Raw genomic sequence first — 25,618 nt, forward strand, 5'->3', positions numbered from 1 at the left:
AAATTTTTCTTTTCTCTGAGCTTAAACTTTTCTGTAAGTTAGGTAAGTAAATCCTTCCATTCTTCTGAAAAAGTGACCTTTAGTTATATTCCATTACGGCGAAATAATTTGTTCGAGCCCTTCTTCCTCCGAAAAAGCTGAATGTTGAATTTCATTAGCTGGCTGTAAGTAGGTTGTTTTGCTTCGCTGTATGCTAGTTGCGGATTGACGTATCCATTGCGAGATTTTGTTGAAGAACTGTGCATAAGCCGTAAACTGTACTCGCAACGCTTGGAAAGCGCTTTACATTCTTTATATTCCATCCTTCAAAGTAAATTCTGATTGACTGAACCCGCGATGTAAGAAGCCCAAGCCTACGACATAAAAATATCTAAAATGATGCTCCTATGTTGTGTGCGTCAGCCTCGATTGATTACGTGTAGCTTCTTAATGATAACAAACCACTTGCCTTAGACACCTCATAGAATTGATCACAATCTACTGAAATCCAAGACGATTATATACCATGATAATCCCACTCTTACTTGAATCCTGTAATCAGATATAAAAAAAAATAATCTAGATTTTTTTCTTTCCGTTTACTTGCAAGTTTAAGGGTATGAAATATTATCTAAAATCAGTTACCTTTTCTGAATTTTTTTGAGGCGATACTGACTCCTTAGTGGGTCAACCCTTAATTACCCTTCTTTTGTAGAAATTCAAACACCCGATCTGTGCATTAAGACAGTCCATCGTCCAAAATAGTTTTATCCTCCTTTTAAGGAGCCCAAGTCTTTACATCACAGATCAAGACTGGGGAAGAGATTTTTGGGGTGACACCAACCCTTAAAGGTGCAGCTTTATGCATCCCATCTCTTGCACAAAGTCAAACACCTAATCAGCGCATAAAGATAGTCCATTGTTCGAAATAGTTTACCCTCTTTTTGGGGGGACCAAGTCTTTGAATCACAAATCAAGACTAAGGACGAGATTTTTTGGGTGACACCAACCCCTTAAAGGGTCAGCTTTATGCCTCCCATCTCCTGTACAAAGTCAAACACCCGATCAGCACATGAAGACAGTACACTGTCCAAAACAGTTTTTTTTTTTGGGGCGGGGGGGGGGGGGGGGACCAAGTCTTTGCATCACAGATCAAGACTAAGGAAGAGATTTTTTTGGGTGACACCAACCCCTTAAAGGTCAGCTTTATGCCTCCCATCTCTTGTACAAAGTCAAACACTCGATCAGCACATGAAGACAGTCCACTGTCCAAAACAGTTTTTTTTTTTGGGGCGGGGGGGGGGGGGGGACCAAGTCTTTGCATCACAGATCAAGACTAAGGAAGAGATTTTTTTGGGTGACACCAACCCCTTAAAGGGTCAGCTTTATGCCTCCCATCTCTTGTACAAAGTCAAACACCCGATCAGCACATGAAGACAGTCCATTGTCCAAAACAGTTTCATCCTCTTTCTTGGGACCTAGTCTTTGCATCACAGATCAAGACTGAGGAAGAGACTTTTTTGGGTGACACCAACCCCTTGAAGGGTCAGCTTTATGCTTCCCATCTATTGTACAAAGTCAAACACCTGATCAGCACATAAAGACAGTCCATTGTCCAAAACAGTTTTATCCTCTCTTTTAAGGACCAAGTCTTTGCATCAAAGATCAAGACTAAGGAAGAGATATTTTGGGTGACACCAGCCTCCTGAGAGGCCAGCTTTATGTCTCCCATCTCTTGTACAAAGTCATACACCTGATCAGCGCTTAAAGACAGTCCAGTATCCAAAACAGTTTGGATATTCCTGTATATTTTTTAGGTCTTTTTCTTGGACTTAACAACACTGTATTTTATTTTGTATAAGTTTACTTATCTCATGAAATTACCTGCACTACCACAACCGCCAAGAGATAACAGGAAGAGTATCTCTCTATCTTAGGTAGGAAACAAAGAAATTATCAGTGACAGTTACAAAAGATTTTATTGAGTTCTACAGTTAAAAAGTGTTTTGCTCTAATCTGGGTATTAAAATGCAGTTACAGTGTGTGTATGTTTGTGTTTAATTTAAACAACCTTTTAGAGATCCTTTGAACCATTTGAAAGGTGAAAAATTGATTTGGGTTCAACTATAATATGTGCATACTTTATTTGGAAATTTTTTATTCAGCGGGGAAGGGGAGAGCTGGTTAAGACTGTTTCTAAATAAATGTTCTATGCATTTAAGAATAAGAAAAAGCATAAGAAAAAAATTTCCCATCTTCCTATGCACTTCACATCTAAGGTAAACTACAAACAAACCAAAATTTTGTTTACCAGGATCTTGTTTACCTGCGTCAGCCAATGACTGGAATTCACAGTAAAGCAATCATCAATAAACATGGTTGAAGGTTGGCATACACCCTGAAAAAAAAACAACATATTTTTAATGTTTTCCTTGCAACATCAGTTTACACAAAAAGTTTGATAACGATCCAATAACAATTTTCCATTTCTGGGAAACAGTTGGCAAACAAAGTTGATTGCTTTTGTATTTTGCAATCAGTCATTTGGTGTTAGTCATGTAGTCAGTTCGTAAGTCAGTCAAGAAGTCAAATTTAGTTGACTTAGCTGAAAGTTAGTCGATAAGCTGGTAAACCCAACACAATTTTAATTCACTTTTAGCTACCCAGGACTTCACCCCCTCATGTGTCAATTCCCTATAAACAAGGTAGGCAACAACCAATTAAGAATTGCTTTAAATAAGATTTGAAGAAGATGGCCACCTTGGTAAAGCACCAAAGTACCAGAGAGAAATATAAAAACAATTTCCTTCTTGCAATCCCATTACTTCCATTCAGACAAAACTGGCTTCAAACAGAGTTTTCAATGTTAAACTTCCATATATGATCATTAAATATTCATCTCCTTTGTAACAATTGTTAAACTGATCATTTTAATTCTGATCAAAATCTTCCATTTGCTGGAATACAAGCTTGCTCCCTGAGTTTCACATAAAAAGTCCTCTGAAAGGACATGTAGTAATTGGTTAGCAAAATTTGAGTTAATAATTGTTCTTGGAAACTCAAAATCTTTTTTTGGCTAGAGATGTATGAAATGTATGCCAGAATATATGATAAAACAATATCAATATTTTTATCAAAACCCATTCATAAAGTTAAAAGTCAACTGAAAGAACTCATGAAGATCTGGAGGTGTTTTAGGTCTCACTTTGTGACTTTGCTTGAAAGCTTCTAAAGTATACCTGGTAATTAACACCAGAATATTCGCCAGAGCTTTAGCGGGTGCCAGGTCTCATTGAAAGTACTGATTAAGGAGCCCTTGTTGGTATGCCTGCATGAAAGCTTTCAAAATATATTTTTTTCTTCATTCAATACCTTTTCACCCACTCAAAGAGTGGAGACGGCAAAATATCTTTGGTTAGGCTGTGGAGGAGACTAAAGCAGCACCAAAGCAGTTTAAATTTGCCAACAATTACTCAGACATCAATGGCAATAGACCATAAAATTTATGTGTCTGAGTTTATTTCAGATAAATTGGAAGGTTTTTTTGCTATCCATTGAATGAGATTTTCATTAGAATCTTTTGAAAGTAAATGTTCTTTTTCTTTCACAAAAGTGCAAACATCAGTTACTTAGTGGTCCACTTCAATGCACCCTAGTAAACCCAACAAAATTGTAATAAATCTCTTTTTTCATGCACACTCTGTTTCATCTGTGATGTAGAACAATTGGTTCATGCTATGCACATATATCAAGATATGGATGTAATTGGGAAGTTTGGAAAGCACTCTGAAGGTTAGAGATGCTCTTAAGTTTGCCTCAAGCAACTCTTATGCTTCTCTCCTGTTCTCCAAACTTTCAGTTTGCATCCATATCTTGATAAATCTTCACTAAGCATAAACCGATTGTTAAATCAGCAGAGTCCACACTACCTACATACAACTATCTGCTATGAAATGGATACATCTACTGACATTCTCTTTCACTAGATTCACCCCAGCTTGTAGGCTGTCTACAATGGATAGTATACCGCAGATACAGCATACAGCTATCGACGCTTTCTACAACAGATGCAGCTATTTAGCTGCATACGAGTGCAGAGCTCTCAGGAAAATATTTAAATTTCCCGCGTTCAGGTACTAAAACAATTTAAAGTGAATTAAACAGTTCCTTACCACGCATAAAAATAAATTGAACAGGAGAAACGTCTTAAGAATTAAAATGAAATAGAAAACACCGTGCAAAGCAGAACAGCCTCAAGAAATACCTTGATGCCTGGACGACTTTCAGATGTTTCTGTGTCCGCCAGCAGTGAGTGCGTGAACATAAACATTCGCCGTTTTTGTGTTCTTAAGCCTCTGTAACCATTCCCATGACATTCAGCGGAAGGAGCCATATATTGATAAAGGTGATTTAATAGCCAAGTGATGCAGAAGGGGCATTTTGTCACGAATTTTCATGCCAAAGAAAGGTGTTCCTTCCCGCAGCCATACTTTGCATGCGCGACGTCGCCACGATGGTGACTTGAACCCAGTCTTCTCTCCATTCCCTTTAAGAACCAAACAACCTGGGTGAGGGAGGGTGAGGATACAATACTTGCGTAAGTAATAACATGGCTCCTGACCGAGAGATTATGAAAAATCTCTTGCTCCTGACTACGAGAAGTACCTACGTTTTGGCGAAGTCCGTTGCGGGACTGGAAAAAGAAAACAATGCCAAAAAAAAAAAATGTTAGCGCGGACTGAGTTGTTTCCCCTTCGATTTTCCACGCGTTCTATGGGAAAGAGCGAGATCAGATCCCGCGGGAACCTAGGCTGACCCCAAATTCCGCGGCCAGTTTGTCTTCTCTAAGAGACATAATTAAACTGAATGGTCTGAAACTGAGATATATTTTGACTAATTTGGCATTAAAGCGGTATTGGATTTAAAAACAAAGGTACCAACATTTCTAAAAAAATCCCATAGTAAAAAGTTAAAAGTTTCGTTGAGAAATATTAACGGCAGCAGACCAGAAAGCCATAGAGAGGCCAAATTTGGCGTTGAAATATGTTTGGGAGTCATTTGCCATCCTCCAATACGGTATTTTTTTATATAAGTCCGGACTTGGGGATCATTTTGTTCACCGGGATCACATACACATTAGTTGCGCAGATGTAACGTTCTCACCTCGTTTATGACTCGCACTTTCTACCTGCCTCGCGCTCGCGTGTACTAGAAATATTAACGCAAAAAATCTTTTCTGCCGCTATCTTATTTCGACACCTCCAAGAAATATTAAGAAAGGTACGAGAAGACAACATATGCGTAAGAGGCTGTGAGGACGGTTGACATATAAGTCTCCTAACTTCCTCATCCTGTCGTTGTTACACCTGAGGAAAACTGGTATGAAAACCATTGGTATTCACCACTCGAATGATGGAATCATTATATTTTCGTACTTTATCAGTCCTTATATCGATATATATTGAATTCATTTGACCGTATTTTGATTGGCTGTGTCTTATAGTGCCCCCTTGTCTTATAGTGCCCCCTATTACGTCGTGAGCTTTTCCTACGCTCGAGACAAATACCGAACAATTTGGCTTTCTCTTAATAGGATATTTCCCGAGTGAGCACGCTTCAAGGCAGTTTGATTGAACGACTAATCTATCGCCTATCAACACTATTTACATTCACGCATTGATTGAATGCGTACAAGTATTATAAATTCCGAAACAAACCTATATATGGTTGTTGAGTAGAATATTTGTAATTTCTGCAAACTGATCTGAATGCATTCTGTGTCATCCTAAAATGATGACACTTAACGAAAGAAAACAGTGCAGTGTGAAAAGATTAGCAGAAATACTTTTCTTTCTATAATATTTATTTGTTCCTCAGCAAACAGATAACAGATTAACTCACAAGCAAAGTGATACCTTGATTTAACTCTACATTCTCCCAAATAATTTGCAGGAACATATATAACAGTTGAAGGGGAGACTATGGTTAATGACTAGGAGCTATATGATTAAGCAAACGTAACTTATAGATGGTAATGAATGGTTTTCATAACTCCTACAATCTTTGTAAGTAAGCAGACTACAATTTTAATTCAACAAGAAATATTACAGCTATAGAAATACAGTTTGCATCTTTTTCACTCATCAAAAAGAGTGATTGCATACGATTTACATTGCGTTTAAACTAAATGAGTGTTCTTGAACGACTACTAAGGTAATGAAAATCTTCTTTATTTTCATCCATCCATTGATCCGATCCATCAAACTGCGCGTAAGCCATCACTTGTGGATTTAACTTAAGTCACCCGCCAGTTTCTTAGTATCTTCTTCTTGTTCATCTTTATCCTTTACTTCCTTCAAACGCAGTACTAAATTTCTCATTTCTGACAACATCCTCCTTTGCTCGGTAAGTTGATTCTGAAAATCACGTCGCAGATCTCCAATTTCCTCCTGAATGTCTTCGTTTGTTACTCTACTAAAACGGTCTCTGTCACGATGGCACATCTAAAACGTGTGGAAATCAAACGTCTCAACTTTGAAGAAGAAAAGTACGAAAATTTAGGGCAGCCATGATCACAGGTGTGAAGTATAAACTCTAATGTCCACAATTATGGAATACAGATATGCCTGATATAGAATTCTAAAAATTAGATCGACACGCTATTTCCCTTTTCGTACCTTAATTAAGAGCAATCAGGGCACTGAATTTTGGTAGAAAGTTGTAAATGTTCGCAAATATCAAAATTACACAGACTTAAACAAGATTTTTGTGGTCTTTTTAACACTGGATACGACAAAGTTCTTCCTTTGATTCTAGAACCTGACAGCTGCCGTAGAGAGAGCTCCCTCTCCACATGCTTTCAATTTGGTCACAGGAACAACCCCTCGATTGATTGTAGCTGGAGGAGTGTGCTGAGGTATGATATGTTCGCAGATTACTGATGAAACCAAACCATTTATAGATTCAATTTCTGGCCCATTACCCTCCCCGCTCCCCCCTCCCTCTTTCGAACATACCTTGGTGAGCACTGTAATGCCTTCAAATCCCAATGAAACGAAGGGAAATAGTTTATTTCCCTCTGTATACTCCACTGAAGAACGCGCTATTTTTCTACCGTTCAAGGAGAACAACACAGAGACTTTTCCCTCGGGGACTCCACTAAAATCAACTTCACAAGCGATGAGATCACCGCGGTAAGCCATGGCTCCTAAGTTATCAACAGAAAATACTAAGTACATAGCAGAAAGATAACAAAATAAGCTAAACATGAGGCAACCAACCGTGTAACACCAGGATGTGAAATTGGACTTTTTTCTTTGTTGTTCGGTCTTGATCAATGACCTACCTCTTCGTTCATTCGAAGACAAAGTTTAATCTCCCTCACTGTTTTTATACAAGAAGTGTTGACGATATAAATGATCCTAGTAGCGTCAAGCATTTGTTGATATGAATCTCGTTTTTCTTTGACCTTAAATGAGTTCTCTATAGACCATTTGATCGGCAAGCAGAAGGCGAGGGTTGGAACCCTCCACGATCGAAGGATTCAGGGTTTTTTCAGTTTCACACTCTAGGCACATGGATTTTACAGTAACTACGTTCAGCATTCTATCTTGATCACACAGCTACAATACATTTCCCATTTATCTCATGCACGTCAGAATAATCATCTCGAGGAGTCTATAACGATTTTAAAGTGATCCCTATAACGTTCACAAACGAAAATTTCTGAATCTTTTTCTTTTGGAAAACAGAAACCTACTGTCGTAAGGTCGCCCTCAGAAGGACGGTAAGACTTTGATTATGTTTCCAAGCGCCAACAGATCCTTGTGACAGATATCGTACACCTATCGTCAAAGTAACCCATACCTTCGACTTCTTTTCCCAGCTCATGGAAGCCAGTTTCAAATATTTTACCATCGTCTATGTGGTAACCGACTGTTCCACTATACCAGCCAGGCATTTTGTGACAGTCGTATGACTCATAAACAGCACCCAGTGCCACAATACGCCTCTCCCCAGTCTCCTGAATAAGTACCTGCAAAACAATGACGGCCTTTTCTTTTTTAGACTTTGTTGTTACCGTTGCCATAAGTCCCATGTTTTTAATTTTTGTTTCAGTATGCAAATGAGTTTTTTTGCTCATGAGACCGAGGGAATACTTGTTTCCTAAACCAAAGCAAAATAATGACGATGATAAAGACGATGTTAGCCATAATATAAACAATCAACATCCGAAATAATGATCATATAAACAACAAAAGCAGCTATAATAACAACTGCAATAATGATGATGATTACAAAGCAACACACTTATCTAATTAATAATAATAACGACAATAATAATATAAATATAAAAGATTAATCCAAGAGGGAATTTCGGCTGAACGAAGGCACCATCACGCTATTCAAAGGTGGCCATCTAAGGCCTTATAACTTGACCCTGAAATGCACCTCAACGAAGTGGAGCAAGAAGATGAATTTAACCTTTCATACCCTAACATCATTATAAATATTCTCCATGCTGTTCTCTATACAATTGTGCTGATAAGGAAGAATTATTTAAACAATGAAGAGCTTTTTCGGTTGGTGGTCATTTACTTTATCCATGTGACCCTAATGTTTGACTCAGGGATGATAATGTGAGGAAAAATTACATCATAGTCACTCTTAGGTGTTACAGGGTTAGGTGCCCAAACGAGATCCATGTTGACACGTTACCATGAAAGCATAGGTGAAAATAGGATACCACAAGAGGAACATAAAGATGTTTTTCAGGAACCGGTCTGGTCTTTCTATTATGGAGGCACCGTTAAGTTCATTCTTAAAAAAATTAATATCTGTAGAGCTACAAAACAGAAAAGAATACCAGCGCCAACAAGAGGAAGGTTATTTAAGGGAAGAGGGTAAAACGGCGATGTAATTATGTTGCATCTTCAGAGAATCTATCATGAAGCAGGAAGTATATGAATTAAATTTTTTGTTCGCAAATAATTTTCTATAAATCAAAAGCACACCTCAAATCTTGGTGTCTCTGGTGTAAAGGGAGACTTGAACTTGGCACTGTGAATATTCTTACGATTTCCACTTTTGCATATGTTGCAGGAATTAGGTCCCATGTAAGTTAAGAGACAGCCATCGACAGCAATTCCCGGCGAATCATACCACGCCTTTAAATGACAATCGAACAAAACTTCAGTAACACGAGGGACCCTTCAGGCGGCTGGTATGTCACCTGAAAATGTCTGCGGCTGAGACATTGTCCAAAAATGAATATTTGGCCAAGAACCAAAGCTTCAAGGAGAAATTTGAAAACTTAAAGACAATCTCTCAACCAGGGACATTGTCAGCCGACATACCAGCAAGCTAGAAGGGGTTTTATTCAAGCTATAACCCTCCCATTAATTTTCGTATTGCGCGTTGAGAGCGAATTTTGTTGACTTTTTTTGTACTTCCTGGAGCAGCATTTGAGATTAGCTTTTCTATGTCACTACAAAACAAGTTCGGTTTTTTTTCAAGGGAACATGGAAACTACAGCACAACGTTTCTTGAAAGATTTTCTCAATCGTACATTTAAATTTTTGTTCGAGGGAAAAGGTTAAAATGCAAATTAAAAAGGTTAAAAAGGTGTATCCTGATGGAGCAAGATCCATAGTATATGGTAGGGAAACTTCCTGTTTAATTAACATAAGAATGTGGGCCTGAAAAACACTCACCCTGTGGCCAGACGCAAGTTTTTCCTCCTTGTTTCCACGCGGTCGGAATACTTGCCGAACTATCTGATTGGCCAATTTTCGTCCTCCCTCATTTTCTTGCACTAAGTGATCTATCTTTTTCCCCTCTAAAACAAAGCGAGGAACCAAATATTAAATTGGCCTCTTCTGAATCTAGTCAGCAAAAATCATTACGATACGCCTCGTTGTAAATAGATTATCATTACTGGAATTCTTAATTTGTGATTTTTTATTTCTTGTCCGTTATGGTATAAACTTCTTTAGAACTATTGCTTCGATCATAGCAAAGCAAGGTTTAGTAGAAAAACATCTCTTTCCGCCATATTCTTTTTTATGATCATATCATAGATTTCTGGGGCTATCTACTAATCTAGCATATCACCCACCTGTGAGGGGAAATTCATAACCGTATTTCTCGAAGTACATCCTTTCTAGTTTCTTCACCACTTTATTCAGAGCTACTCTCTGTCGAATCAAAGAAGGCCACATCGAAAATGAAGTAAAATCACTGAGCAGACGTGAACGATAACTTTAAACAACAGCAGCTTGTTAAAACTCACAAAACTAATTGGCAAGGCCGCAGCTTACCCGTCCGCCCTTGAGCGAAGCAGGAATGTCGCGCCAACATAGGTTCCAGAGTACTATCAGGGGGACAGACAAAAGGTTGAAGGGCACTGGTATCGGATGATAGGTGCTGTAAGTCCTTACAGTAATGGCTCTCTTCAAAGACCACTCCTGCAGTGAATTATCCTGATAATAGAGGAATGAGAAGAAATTAACAGCTTCCAAGGAAGTACCAGTTAATAAAGACAACAGGCGACACTCCTATAGCGGAAGAATATTTTTGACATATCATACCCAAGGGACAATATTTACCATTATTTCGTCTAAAGCGTCAGTCGGCCAAAAGTACAATTATAAATGATCATAGAATCTTTTGAACTTTGCCAAAAATGTATTTTGTATCTTACGCCAAAAAAGTCCTACCGAGTTTACAGTCGAGAACTTCTCATATTTTCTTAACTCTGGATTATGAACCGAATTAATATACATGGGCGAAGGCAGAGAGACTGTTAAGTACCTGAACCTGCTGATAGGTGTTGGAGAGCAACGCAATCATCATGTTCACGAGGAGAATAACTGCCATGATTAAGAAGAAGCTGTACAGCACATGAATAAGAGAAACGGATGAATCGTCGACGGAGTTCAACCTATCCAGGTCAGCTAAACCCAGTAAAGACCAACCAAGGTGTGTCGCCATGTTCCACCAACTGAAGAACATAAGCAACGAGTTAGATCAAAATACCATCGAATTTTTGAAATTGAGATTGTTATATGACCGCCATAAATGTTTTTAAACGTCTGTGTCCTGGAGGCCATCGTGTCACTACTCCTACATGGATCATCTATTTCAAAATTTGCTTTCAAGATTCCTGGTCAGCTCAATTAAGTCAAACACCAACACATTTAAGTGTTGGTATCCAAAATATCACAAGATAACCTTAAACCTGAGGGATACCAGTGGTAAAAAGAAATAGCAACGATGAAGTCTGGATTTTTCCAGAAGGTGAAACCGTAAGGTACCTCTTAAGAAGGTAAACTAATAGTTGAGCTGGCCTTTTTGCAGGTTTAAGTGGCGAAGTAGCGTTAATTAATCGGACACGAAGCCGCGAGGGGGATGCGAGGCAAAGAGGGTTTCTTCACTCGAAGCTCTGCTTCTTGTTCTAGTAAATCTGCTGCCATGAAAGGAAAGAGTGTCTTTCCTGCAAATTTTCATGATGAAGCTGGTAAAGCATGGTGTTGAACATCAGGACTTATTTTAACACATCAGTATGATTTGTTTTTCCGCTTTTTTTCCTCCCGGGAACCCCTCAGGTATAGAATTTCACGCTTGAAACTTTTTAAATAATCGCGGCATATTGAAAGCGCGAAATTCAAGGTTAGCAAAAATTTCGTGTAACCAGGTATATTTTAGACATCAGAGTACAAAGTTAAAATCAGAGTAGAAAAAAACTACAATTTTACTCTTACCATATTATCCCAGAATCACTGCATGCCCTAAAAATGATAGAAAATGAATGGTTAAAGAAACCGTTGCCATGGTTTACGGTTTAACCAACAAAAATTGTCCCATAACCACCACCTCCTCTCCTCCAAATTTATTTTACACGGTTGTGTTGTTCCAGAGAAATTGTTAACTAACATTCCTGAACTTATACCTCCAGAAGCACAAAAAGTCAGTGTATAGCAAGTCACTGACTCCACAATTTAGGACTACGACTGACTCAGCGATGATTAATGGGCACCAGGCTATCATAATTTGATTTCAAACCTTTTGTGTATTAGTGGCGCGACGAAGTGACTTATTTATTGAGGCCTCTCTTTGAAATTTCCTGCTTGAGTATTCATAAAGACTAAAAAATCAGCCTTCATGCTACGTTTGACATTCTGATCTGAGTAGTTTTACTCTCCTGTTAGGCTTCCCATCCGAAAAACTAAATCTCACTTGATTAGCTTTTAGCCCACTGTTTCCTACATTGGGTACCTAAACATTCATGAGGTTCCCCTCCATAACGTAGAAGGAAAGATCTTCCACCCCACTACTAAAAAGATTAACAAATGAATGGGCCCAACAAGTTAAAATCTATCACTCACGGTTTCGATAATTTAGAAAGATCGCGATATGTACTCACAAATCCTCCGTGGAATTTTTTCCTAAAGTATAGGTCTTCTCAGCAACATATATCTTGGTCATAGCCAGAGAAAATGCTAGAATCATGGCCAAAAACTGCCAAAATATCGCCATTACGTCCCAGATAACAAAGAACAAAGCGATTTGTATTGCACCCATTCCCCGCTTGCGCTCTATGACTTGACCAAAGGCTCTCAGTGTGAGAAACATGGCGATAAATCCATAGAAATACTCTGACACAGCCAAGAGTGAGTTTTCTGACACTTCCGTGGAGTTCATCCATGTAATTATGCGTAGTATGAAGGTAATCAGGTAGAAAACAAGAATGATGAAGTCAAGCACATTCCAACGGTCACTATAAAATTAGTAGATATCAGTACTAGAAGACCATTATCTATTTAAGGGAATCCGTGAACTGCTAGACCTTGCATAATTATGAAGCAAGATAATCAGTTCTTACAAGTACCACTATTTATTGTTACAATGAGTACGAGCTAATTAATGGTGTACTCAAACAATAAAAATCGGTTGCTGTCAATGAACCCAGGCAGTGAACCATGTCACCTCATGACTAATGATACAGCTCTAAAAAAATTACCAGTGTACCTAAGCTGAGAACAGTGGCTCATTTTGTTATCGTCTTCAAGCTGTAAACTCTTTTTCCCCCATCCTTCCTAACTGATCATGTCCCCAACATGAATGAGAATCTAGTATTGTCACTAGAAACAGAAAAGAAAATGCTGAAATACCTGAAATAACTACTAAGGTTCTTTAGCAAGATATTGTCTTCTTCTGCCTCATTTGTCTCTTGGTGACCCTCTTGTGAGCATTCTTGGTAGCTGGAGCCATCCCTTTTCCTCCTCCTACACAGCTTACATGCTTTCATGCCAGCCTTTTTAGGACTAATAAACTGATCCACCTCCATCAAAACGCGTCCCAGGAAGAAAACTAAAATGGCCCATTCTAGTCGACTGAAGGCAATAGTTGAAGGGGACAGGCAAATGGCGAAGTGAAGAACGAGGAGGATGAGATAACTCAGCGTGTCGCGGAAAAAGACGAAATAAGGAGTCGTAAAGTAATCCTTGTATTTCTCTGGAAGACATCATAGTAATCATAGTTATACTCGGTAGGACAATGATTGAGACGCGAGCTTAGAATGGAGACCACCAAAAGAAAACTCTGGAAGCACTGACGATCTGACGAAAATTATTTGGAAAAAAAAAAGTTTAACGATCTGGAAATCTAGCTACCAAAAATAGCCCGTCCTCACCATAGATGTTCTTTCCCTCGATACCTGTAAGAAAGTAAAACATATCGATAAAGCCAGTTACACTTCCGAGCAGTGAGGAGAAAAGTTAAAGCTTTTTAAAATATAATAACGTTAAAAAACTTCCTCAATTCGAATTGTAACAAGGGCATGCAGTACTTTCTTATTTTTTCCCAAACCAATTAAGAGAATAATCATTATATGGAGGGTTTTTTTTATATCGTAATTCTAAACCTCCCCATGTTACCTTGTATGACAGCTGTTCCCAACGTCTCGTGTGACTCGAATTCTCCAAAATGACGTGCTGTGCCATCTTTAGTTGCCATCTTATTTAACTCTGACAATTTGGCGTACTCCCCGATACCGACGGGAACGATGTTAACTTGCATATCCTCTATCTCCTTTAGTAAGGACTGTAGTCTCTCGGTGTTAGCCTTAACCATGCTTAACGAGTCATTAAGAAAGAGCACGACCACCTATTGTACACATAAAATGAAAAAAAGGTGATATTTATTCCCTTGATTCTCAAAAACAATTTACAAGTTTTATCAAATATGAGCCCAAACTTATCAATCTTGAAACTACACCAGCCTTCTTATAAATTAAAGGAGCTGCTTGAATTTTTTACAAAAAAAACACTTTGAACAACAATAATTGGATTCGCAGAAAATATTGCTGATGTGCTTGTAAGTATCTTAACTACTGGCCATGGATCTATTGCATAAGTTATTTACCGTTTTGTTTATCTCGCCGTTTATTGAATCTGTTCACACAACTGATAACTGTAGCTGTTATGTACATGTACTGCCAGATACGATAAAGAACTAAATCATCAAAGGGTAACTGACGCCAAATTTTTCTCCATTTTTTGTCCCAATACATTCCTTAAAGAATCCTACATGAGCAAATCTACGATATGTTGTGCAAAATCAAATTTTCTACAAATTTTTTTTGACGCTTAATCGACGGCCAGGTCAGCATGTGATACGTCACACGTGTGTAAGGCAGTGAAAAGCGTCATGTCAAGACCTGAAAGTACCAACTTCGTCCCGGCTGCTCAGTTGCTGCCGAAATTTACGAGCGGAAAAAAAAAATATTTGTTCCATTCTCTTATAGGCCACCAATTAGAGATTATGAAATACGAAGTGAGAAATAAAACAACGAAGGTTGAATAATCGAAACGCGACAGAGAGCATGTCTGTATTCAGAGCCACAGGTAATTTGCACGCCATTCCAAACAGCTGTAAAAAAATATATGTTCCCGTAATTTTTTCCTCTTAAACATTATCGAATAAAAAAATTTAAAAATGTACTACTGTCAGCTGAGTGAACAGTAAAACAAGCTGACAGCCTGAGAGAGGAAACCATTTAAGCACATGTGATGGGAAAGGCCCAGCTCCTACCGTTCAAAACGCAGTGCTTTGGTAAAAAAAGGAACGGAGTCAGCGACAAACTCGCGCTATGGAAATAACAAGTAGGAAATGATTCTCAAATCACGACCTGAAATTTAAAAACTATAATATATATATATATATATATATAAATATTATGAAGGGAAAAAAGGACGTAACTACATTTCCCGACAAGCCTGTTTCGTGAATCGCTTCACTCTTCAGGGGTTTAAACCCCTGAAGAGTGAAGCGATTCACGAAACAGGCTTGTCGGGAAATGTAGTTACGTCCTTTTTTCCCTTCATAATATTTATTCTGCTCTGCTTCAACGTATTGAGCACTGTTCCACGCGAAAATCGACCTGCAGACTTCCTATATATATATATATATATATATATATATATATATATATATGTTCAAGGACAAGTTATAAAAACTTTACTACTCTTAGCCGCGTTGACATTTACAATATGGACGGAAAACAACAGGATGTAAAACAAAGAAAACGAAAACCAGGGAAGCTCTGTGTAGGGATGTTTTGTAACAAAGCAAATGCAGACGTAGTCAGCCTCCACCAGTTTCCTCAAACCATGGATGCTGGACAATACATCTGGCTTCTGCCTGCAACTGTTCCACTGTAACATCCTGCAAATTTTTATTTTTGACCACATCTCTCGGCAAAAGATGTTTTGTTCCTTCCTCCACATTGATTGGCAGTTTCCACGCTGACACCTTGTAATAAAAAAATCAGTAAAGTAGCAATTTTTTTCACGATGTTGAACAGAAGAAATTGTGAGCACAACTTGCATGATTGGTTTCACCAAAAGGAACAGTTATCAGCTCTGTAACTGTTACAAACGTGAGAGATAACTCAAACTTGAGGCTAATTTACTTTATTTACAATTCTTCATGTGCGAATGTTATTTTTTGCTGCATCGTGTTTTAAAGTAAAAGCCGAGAAATCTTTAATCGTTCGCCAAATTCAACACAGGAAAACTTAAAACCGATTCAATCGCGTGTGAACGTGTATAATCCATCCAATTCACCTCCACAAGCGTGTATGATTGTATTTTCAGTCAGTGAAACCTTTGCTTCGGAAGGTGCATGCGTGTAGCATAAAAACATTTCACTCTCACGGTATTCAAGAGTCTACACACTTGGTTTTCTTTAATTGATCGCTCCTACAATTAATAGGCAACTGATTTTAAGATTTTTTTTTACAATCGCAAATGCACTCACCATTCTTGCTTTCGCGATTGAGGCGGCCGCGGCGCACGGGCTCTTGATCCTCTTCTGACCCTCGCCCTCTATTTTAGGTTACATTCGTCCTGGTGGTTCAAATTGGCTGGGCCTGATTTCACCAACGGATTCATAAACCCTTTCATCGTGTTCCCTTACCATCGAGGCCTCAAAATCCGAATAATAAGACCCCGAAATAGGACTGCTTTCACTCGAAGTACTATCCGCCATTTTTTTTTGGTTAATGTACACACGTGTGACGTATAAGGTCACATGATCAAAATCAAACGTTTACGGTGAATGACTCACGAAGCTGCATTTAGGACAGCTTTCCCGGCGAAAAAAGGTGCAAAGAGGCATACGAAGCACCTTGTATCTGTTTCAATGTGTTACTCGAGGCATTTAGACGGTATTCCGAAAAAGTGACATTTTAGCCGTCAGTTACCTCTAATATGCATGCCAAAATTTCAGCATGCTCATTGGCTGAGAAGGTGTCAGTTGATCCTAAACTGTGTAGAGAGTTGAAACTGAATGCAAAAAGTAAAATGGATTGCAGAAAGTTGAAATTAAATTGATTGAGAGTCAAGAGAGTCGCAAAAGCAAAGAAAAACAAAATAGCGGACAAGTTAGTGGAAAGTAAACACGTTTTAGTTCAGAGTTTACAGGAGAATTGAAGAGCAAAAATACCCCAAAAAGCACAAACGACTGGCTGAAAGCTTGGAAGTTTGGGACTTAAAAAACAACTGTATTTAAAACGGACGTACCGGAGGTCTTCAACAAAATTCCCGAGGAGTTTTACGCAATAGTTCTTCTGAAAGACTGGAAGATTACGAGCCGATAGCAATCGTGAAATGGTTATTGCTTTTTACTGATACCAAGGGAAAATAGTGGGACATGTTTTTCCCATCCTGATATCTAATATAGAAAGAGCATAAACGCTTGACTATTCGTGACAGTGAGTTTAAAAGCTTGAAGTACGAGGGGAAAGCCTGAGTCCTCCAGGAAGAAGGCAAATGCATGGGGCCGACCCATGAGCCGTGACACTAACTAAAACGTGATTTGTGTTTATGTTTTAAACATAAATCAACTGTAGCGTGCGGTCTTCAAATTCAATCAATACTGAATATGAATCGGTAAGTATAACTTACCAAGGCCTGATAACCAGCCCGTGACTGCAAAATGAGCCCATAGGAACAAGTTAAGGGACAAAACTTGACAGCGCTCCGCCGGGAAAACGGTTGCGCGCATGTATTCCTCACCTTTTTGGCCTCCTTCCCAAGTGTTTGGTTTGTGAATGCACTTCGGGTGGCCATAAGATCTTCACCGAGTGAACTGGTTGAGTTTGGCCGCTGTAACTGGTTAATCCTCGTTCGAAGTGCATCCTTAGTAGTGTACCTCTCTTTAAAGTTGATGTTACCGATAATTTTGTTGTCTTCATGTAAAACAACACAGTATTTGGCAGGGCGGCAGCCATATTCACCAACAATGTAGTTTATCGTCCTTTTAATCAGATTAAATTCTTCTTCTGAGGTATCTTTGCCCAGCGTCAAAACAAAACATATTTCAGTTTCTGAAAAATGATCGAAGAAAGCATTAGAGGCTAAGTGATTAAATGTATCTAAATGTGTATCTAATCTCAAAACTTGGTTAGAACGGTCCCAACCATTCTTAAGACTGTTATGATCAGGTGGGAACGAATACGGGGCCTTTGAACGCTCCTTGAACGATGTATCCTGCAAAACTGGCGCAGTATTTTGCAAGCACAAGGCAAGCACGAAGCGCGTTTCAAGTGCCAGGGAAGAAATACGTGACCCGCACCTCGTGCATAGTTTAAGCAAGGACTCCTGTATTGTTTCAGTTGAGAGGACTCAGTTTGCATGGTAACTCAGTTTTATGGAGTTAGGAATAAAACACAGAAAAGCCATCACCCTCCACTCCTCACCCCTCTCCCCCTCAGGCCCAAACCTTTTGAATACTTGAGAGCTTGCTGAAAATGCATTACCATGTTATGCTAGCAAAACGATATTACAAACCTCTTTTCCTCCTCAAGGCCTGTTTTATCGAATGCACGACGAAGAAAATGGCAAAGAGAAAGGGAAAAAAGACGATGTCAAACACTGTCCAGAGGTTGAGAAAAAAGTATCCCCAGCGTTGAGGTGTCCGCCATGATTCTTTTCTTACGTGAAAAAAGGATTGGTACCATCTGGAGTTGAGCAAGTTATACACCACTGGGTGAGAGATGAACTGTGAAAAAATTCATCGATACATTATTTTACGCAATGAGCTGAATTTGGACTAGTTTTTGCTTATTACTTATCAGAGGAGAGCCTCATAGGGGAAGTCACCATTAACAAAGTTTGGCTTCATTTAATTCAAAACAATTTTAACGATATATCAGTGATACACTCGGCCGCGCGTCATGTGCCATCTTTTTGCTCTTGCCACATTTTGACGTCACGACTGTGATTTACAACAGAATAGAACTGCTAAATCAAGGGTCTGAAAGATTTCTAAGTAATAAGTAATACAATTCAAGTTGAAAACTAATTTCTGGCTGGATCAGCTATGGCGCCCAGCGGTGGGCATGTTCAGTGTCATTAATTCATTCAGTTTGGCGTCACATTATTCAGTAGATTCACTAGAATATAAATTTCTTTCACTGGAAATTGATTAATTGCTTCTTTGTACATACAGTAGAAAGACATAAAAATGACGTCCTGTACATTGAATCACAGGCGGCCCAAGCTCCAGGTGTGAGATGATCATCTTGCGCAATAACAGTCACGGCGGAACTATGCAGAATTGAAAACTAGTTTGGTAACCCTGCCTTTTTTTTTAACTTGAGCCTCTCCAAGGACCACACCGTAACTTGGCATCCGTGGTGCTAAGAAAACTTCTTCATGCCAAGTTACGGTGTGGTCCCCAGCGAGATTCAGTTTTGGTAGGGTTACAAAGCTGGTTTTCAACGGTTGTGTGTCAAGGTTAATGCGTACGCGGGCTGTTAGAAACCTGTAAACGGGAAATTTTTGAAGCAAACTGCGGCTTAGCGTCGGTTGCGCGGGGGAAGAATAAGTTTGTGGTGAATTGAAATGAAACTACAATATATGTGCTTGGATTCTGCGTTGGATTTGTGGTCGCCCGGTCATTTTGAGCTGGGATTTTTCGCTTCTCAGATCGGGCGTTTGGAAATTGAGTGTTCAGCCTTGGGCTTTTCTTATGTACGCGGAAAACCTCGAAATGGACAATTAGCTAAAATGGGTTCTTTTCATCAAAGTAAGCGGTCAGATAACAAGTAATACGCTGTGAAAGTAAGGTGAGGTATTTTTATTGAGAATTTGACGTATTTTTTAATTCGTTAAAACCTGTCGTAAATATTCCTATACAAAGTCCACCATAACTGTTATTGCGCAAGATGATCATCTCACAGCTGGAGCTTGGGCCGCCTGTGATTGAATTGGCACTAATTATACCGTGACATTGTGTGCATAAATCTTGAAAATATATTTTCCCCTTTGTAATATCCGATATTACACCCATGGAACCACCGATGTGGAGGCTTTATGTGGCACACAAAGCCTCCTCACCGGTGGTTATTGGTAAGGAAAGAAGAGAGACAGCAATGTTCCCAATATAGCACTTAAGGGTAAGGGCACCCGTGTGTTCAGATGGGCGAGAGCATTCCCACTAAAATCGACTTTAGGGGTAAAGGATATCATAAAGTGTTGATTGGAAACCTTTTTATCACTCGTGTAGTACCTTCTTCTGCTTCGTGTCAATTGCCTCGTCCACCAGATCATCAAAACAACTTTGAAATGTATTTCTGGTATCGGCGTCGGCTTTAAGGGGATCTATCAAGGCTGACGTGAACTCGCACATAGATTTTTCAAGCTTTTCTATATCGTCTTTCTCCGGGTTTGCACCATCTGCTAAATCTCGCAGTGCTTTGTTGACCTAAGTTTAAAAAGAAATGAAGTTATCGTTTTTATGAAATGGCTCGTAAAAATCAATTATGTTGACAGAAAAGTAGAGATGGTAAGTTTTAAGCTCGGTGAAGAATTTTTTTTTTTTTTTTTTCGTTCAAAAATAAGGTTCGATTCCTCATGGGGACTCAGAATTTTTTTGTCAAATTTCTCAAATTTCTTTGTCCCACGCTCGTGACAAGACGAAAAAACATCTTTCTTAATTCTTCACCGAGCTTAAAACTTACCATCTCTACTTTTCTGTCAAAAACATTACGCTATCGACATTGCTGATCCTAGCAGTATGCAGGACGCGTGTCATTAGAACTTCGTAATAGACCCCGCTCACTGAAGAGTCTATGTGGCTCGGTGGTAGAGCATCGGGGCGCAAATTCGAAGGTCTAAGGTTCGATTCCTCATGGGGACTCAGAATTTTTTTTTTTTGTCCCACGCTCATGACAAGACGAAAAAACATCTTTCTTAATCAATGATATTGTTTCTGATTTCTTGTTAGCCTCCAGTTGTTGAAGATGGCAGGAGAGTTTTTCAATTGTCCTTTGCAAATTAGTACACTGGAACCTCGATGACCAATAAGAAAGAAAACAAGATATAACTGCAAGTCAGTGATACTTCAAGGTTACAAGTACACTATCAGACAGTGAACAAGTAACAATTGGTTGTAGTTTTGACGCTAATTAGTAGAGAGAGCGGTATGCGCATGACGAGCTAATCATATGGAGAAACGAAACAAAATCAAAGTAAATAAGGATCACTTTTGTCACTTGGTCCGTGGCGATACAGCCCTAAGTAAACTTTGTAAAGATAAAGTTACAAGACCAACCTGGAAAGATTTGATTAAGGTATTAGTTTTACATCTTGCCAGGGTTTTTGGAGTCACTGTTTGATCAATCGCATCGAAATCACCCTTACGTAGAACATCATCCAAATCCTTTTCTATCTCTGTAAAACAATCAGACACATGCAAGAATGATTAAAAAATATGGAAATTTTTCAATTTAAACAACCACCGAAAAAAGAAGTAAGTTTGGATTCCACCACCGTCTCATTGTAGCCCTCGTTCCTCATGTGATGAACAGTCTTCGGGGAAGGAATAAACTTTGAATAAACGAAATGAATGCACGTTGACTCATTAACACAATTACACCAATGTTTTAGGAGTCTGTTTATTTGCGTCTTGAGTTTGTGTCTCCCTTGACGCCCTCTTTCACTTACTGATCTCATGTTGAGATTGTTGATTAGAAGCATCAATACCCACGTGCTCGTCCTCTGGTTCTATAAATAGGTGATAGAAAGGAAATTTACATCAAATTTTGCCACATTTTTTTTCAAAGGTTGATCATGAGTGGCGTCAAAATATAGTAGAACGAAAAAAGGGCAACACATAAAGTAAAGGGTAAAGTAAAGCCTGCGTATGTCGCTGATGTTTGTTTTTTTGTTTTTTTTTAACCAAATTTTGACGCCATTGTTCATCTATAAGTAGGAATACGCTTAGTCGTACACGCATTTGGATTAATTATTCTTATCATCTATCAGAGGACAGACACAGACAAGTCAACATCGAAACAAATAAGCTTAGTCCGAAAAATAATCGCAACAGTTGTCAAACTGTACACTATATTTGCTGAGGTGGAGGCAAAACAGCCTATTTGGTGATTATCCTCATCACTATCCCAACCCAATCGTTTAGATAATATCTTTCATATTCAAGACAAACCAAACTGACTGCATCTACAAAATTCTGTAACAGGTGGTTCAATAATGAATCAAGGAACGTTATCATAAAGGCCACCAATCCCTAAAAGACTCTCTGTGATCATACATACCAAAACCAGCAGGAATTCCCCCCTCGACCTGATCCTGATCAACGCATGTTATTACGGAAGCCTCGATGTCGAGTTCTAGTAGTGGCCACCTCGCAGGCTCGGAAAACACAGGCACAATGTCATCTCTTACCACTAGTTCTTCAGGAATTACTGACAGCTCCACTTCCTCTAGTGAATCAGATCTAAAGCACAATTTACCCCATGAAATCAGTACTCAAGTATTCTGGTTACCAACGGCGTAAAGCCTGGTTTTCATTCGCGACGCAAGGGCATGTTCGAAACGAACATAAATCTCACTACACATTAATAAGACATGTAATGCAGCATTTTCTTTTTTACATATTAAGGCGCATTAGGAAATATCTTTCTAGAGAATCTGCGGAAATATTAGTTCATGCATTAGTTATGGAAAGAATGGATTGTTGTAATAGCCTTCGTTTAAGAGTGCCTGATATTAATTTAAATAAGCTGCAAAGAGTTTAAAATACAACGGCCAGGTTAGTTTACATTGTTCCTAGATTCTGTCATATAGCACCAGTCTTACGTTCTTTGCACTGGTTGCCAATTAAATTGGAATTAATTTCAAAATTTTAGTCATTACTTTTAAGGCTATTAATGGCCTTGCTCCTAATTACATATGTGGTCTTATTAAGATAATACAGCCTTTGAATTATAGTTTGCGCTCTAATTATGAGCTTTTATTACAACCATTAACCACTGGAGCGAAGAAAACTTTAGGTGATAGGGCTTTTGCAAGTGCAGCTCCTAAACTCTGGAATGGTCTTCCTGGTTCAATTAGAAATGCAAATATAACTTAATTAAATTTTCATAATTTATATTTAGTTTTAAAGTTTTTGTTCACTTCTATAAATTTTTGCTCTGTGTTATTTATATTACTTTATCGTTTTGTATATTTTTATTCAGGGCCGAGTATCTAATTTTTATCTAACATTTATATTTCTATTTATTTTTATTATATTTTTTATCACGCATTTGATCATATGCACATGTAAAATGCGCGTTACAAATAATAAATATTATTGTTATTATTAATATCAAGTCCAAGCGTGAGCACAAACGCATTCATAAGTAAACTATACCAAGTGAAAACGAACGTCGACAAGCACAAGCACTGGTACAAGAAAAGGCATGCGCTCGTCTTTATGCTTGCATCGAGGCCGTTTTCATGGCGAAATAAGAGCTGTTACGCCTACATTTGTGCTTGCGCTTATGCTTGCGTCGCTAGTGAAAAAAAAAATAATGAAACTTCCAAAAACATCTGGATGCACATGACTACGAGCCTGAGAAAAATACTACTGTGTTTAAAAATGTAAAAAAATGTCAGTATGATTCGGTGAAGATTTTATGTTTTCGAAACTGAAGAAATCCTGGTATTTCATCCGCAATATCTGTACACAAAAGACTAAGTATTGTTTATAATATCTTGCTATATGATAAACCGAGAAAAATTTGAAAAAAGGTTTCAATTTCTAAGTAGACTGCGAGCAAGCTCTCCTTTTCGGCGCAGTCCGTTGCGCGAGTCCGAAAAAGTCAGCCTAAACAAGAATGTTAGCGCGCCACGCGAAGTCAAGGAACTAAACATTAAAAATGTTTTCAGCAAAGTTATCTAAGTTTCGGTAAAAGATATGACCACCAGACTGTTTCGCACCAGCAAATATAACTAATGCTGTAGTGTAGTGTACAGTCGAACTTGTATTTAGCGGTCACTCACGGGGAATGGCGGGATGACCGCTTGATACAGCTTTCACAGATTAGGAGTATTACAAACAACGCCACTTCATGCCATAATTGACAACTCAGTGTACTGAATTTGCAACTTTGATCTCGCTACTTTGATATTGGGATTAAAAGTTACTTGAAAGATATATTGTGCGGTAGTTTTATACAAGAGTCTGTTCCCAGCTACTGATATTGATCCAACAAATTCGGGACAATTAACCGCTTAATACAGGGTGACCGCTTAATACAGCCTCGACTGTAAATCACAAAATGACCTTAAAATGTTTTAGTACATTCCAGAATGCTTTGTTGTTTACTTTGTTATGATTGAGTGGTCACTTAGTCAAACATTATCACTACAGACCTCTCACAGCGCTGCTCAAGATCTTTCTCGCGGGCGAAGAAACTCACATGCCGAAGCGTTCACGATGAGGGCATGTCTGTTGGCCATGACGGACAATAGACGGTCGCGCATCTCTACTGATTTAAGTAGCTTTAAGTGGAGCTGTTGTATTCAATAAAGCAGCGGGTTGAAAGTGACTTCTATAGTTTCTGTCACAACTAAAATGCAATGGTCCTCTTAAAAAAAATAATTAATTAATTAAAAACAACCATCATTGATGTTGTGAGAGGTATGAAACGTCATCGCTTTGTTAAAATGACATCGTCACAGAATTTAATTTGTGAGCCACTCAAGAGGACGTGATAAAAACAAAGACTCAAAAACGCAAGCAGAGCCGTAGTCCCACGGGAAATCAATTGCGTCACTATTGTTTCTTGTTTCTTATCAAAGAAAAGTGTGCATAATGAGTAAGGGCAAAGCGGAAAGCTTGCTCAAGGATGTTTAAAACCACCATCGCCAAATCAGGACCGAGAGAAACAACAGCTATTAGAACAAAGACCAGGATTTCTTTATGAGGATTAATTTTGAAAGAATATAAGACCTCAACAAAGTTTTCTTTCTTATTCGGTTATTCATTTACAAGTCAATCTCAGTGAAAGTTATTACGAGAAAATTTACTGATTTTTTCCGTGTGTTTGTTGCATTTGCATAAAGTCTTCCGCAATTCAAAGCCTCAAGTCTAAATGTAAGATAACAGAACAGAGCTAAGTCGAATCAATTCTGGACGGGAGACCCATTTAATCTGTGATGTCCCACACAACCAACAATCTCTCCTAAGTTCAAGACATCACGTTAGCCGCAAATGAGAACTCGTTGTGACATTATAATTCAATCAAAATGTTGACAGTCATAACTTACTTCTTACAATTCCCAGGGTCGGCCATTATCTTCCTGCGCAAGCCGGCTGAAAGTCCCTATGGATTATGTGCTGGAATGGAGTTCTACAAAAACGAAGAATCGATTGGCTTCTAGTTTCCCTTCCGCAACTGTTTACAATGAGAGACTACAAAATTAACGCACACACGTAGCAGGTCAAGGCTTAAGTGCACAAAAATCTCGACGGTGATTGGTCGATTTGCAGCAAGCCTCATTCCGGAAGTGAATTATTCACATGCTAGAGATAAGTATCCTTTCACCGCTGCTTCAGGGATTTTTTTCACATTGTTCACCGGAAAATCTTAAATATGCCTCTAAACGTACATAATAGCACACATATATTTGAAAAACAGGTCATATCTTCAGCGAATGCAGGTAAATTCTTATTCCTTCTATGTTATTATCTTGTCTAATTTCACACGCGAGAATTTGTCAGGCCTAAGATAAAAAACAAAGGTGCGAGAGGATCACTTTGACGAACCCTACGCCCTGTACAA

At 38.6% G+C, this 25,618-nt stretch overlaps 1 protein-coding gene across 3 annotated transcripts in view; it reads right to left on the reverse strand.

The window, feature by feature from the left end:
• Positions 1 to 25,259, reverse strand: part of LOC131781921 (uncharacterized) — a 74,033-nt gene extending 48,774 nt beyond the window's left edge. Inside the window, exons 1-20 of one of the 3 annotated variants that reach the window (XM_066165453.1) lie at positions 25,104 to 25,259; positions 22,103 to 22,284; positions 21,492 to 21,551; positions 21,100 to 21,218; positions 20,056 to 20,250; positions 18,333 to 18,543; positions 17,559 to 17,869; positions 13,917 to 14,145; positions 13,673 to 13,696; positions 13,152 to 13,494; positions 12,404 to 12,757; positions 11,742 to 11,768; positions 10,792 to 10,981; positions 10,299 to 10,460; positions 10,097 to 10,175; positions 9,693 to 9,817; positions 8,994 to 9,146; positions 7,846 to 8,014; positions 6,996 to 7,186; positions 5,837 to 6,482 (exon numbers count right to left, since the gene is read on the reverse strand). In XM_066165453.1, coding sequence (XP_066021550.1) covers positions 6,270 to 6,482; positions 6,996 to 7,186; positions 7,846 to 8,014; positions 8,994 to 9,146; positions 9,693 to 9,817; positions 10,097 to 10,175; positions 10,299 to 10,460; positions 10,792 to 10,981; positions 11,742 to 11,768; positions 12,404 to 12,757; positions 13,152 to 13,494; positions 13,673 to 13,696; positions 13,917 to 14,145; positions 17,559 to 17,869; positions 18,333 to 18,543; positions 20,056 to 20,250; positions 21,100 to 21,218; positions 21,492 to 21,551; positions 22,103 to 22,284; positions 25,104 to 25,129 — 3,363 coding nt within the window. In that variant the 5' untranslated portion in view covers positions 25,130 to 25,259 and the 3' untranslated portion in view covers positions 5,837 to 6,269. Of the gene's footprint in view, positions 1 to 5,836; positions 6,483 to 6,995; positions 7,187 to 7,845; positions 8,015 to 8,993; positions 9,147 to 9,692; positions 9,818 to 10,096; positions 10,176 to 10,298; positions 10,461 to 10,791; positions 10,982 to 11,741; positions 11,769 to 12,403; positions 12,758 to 13,151; positions 13,495 to 13,672; positions 13,697 to 13,916; positions 14,146 to 17,558; positions 17,870 to 18,332; positions 18,544 to 20,055; positions 20,251 to 21,099; positions 21,219 to 21,491; positions 21,552 to 22,102; positions 22,285 to 25,103 lie in introns of those variants that run through there. The other 2 variants (XM_066165449.1, XM_066165447.1) reach the window with 2 other exon arrangements.
• Positions 25,260 to 25,618: the final 359 nt, after the last annotated feature.

This window comes from Pocillopora verrucosa, chromosome 1, assembly GCF_036669915.1.
Source record: "Pocillopora verrucosa isolate sample1 chromosome 1, ASM3666991v2, whole genome shotgun sequence".
Classification (NCBI taxonomy): Eukaryota; Metazoa; Cnidaria; class Anthozoa; order Scleractinia; family Pocilloporidae; genus Pocillopora; species Pocillopora verrucosa.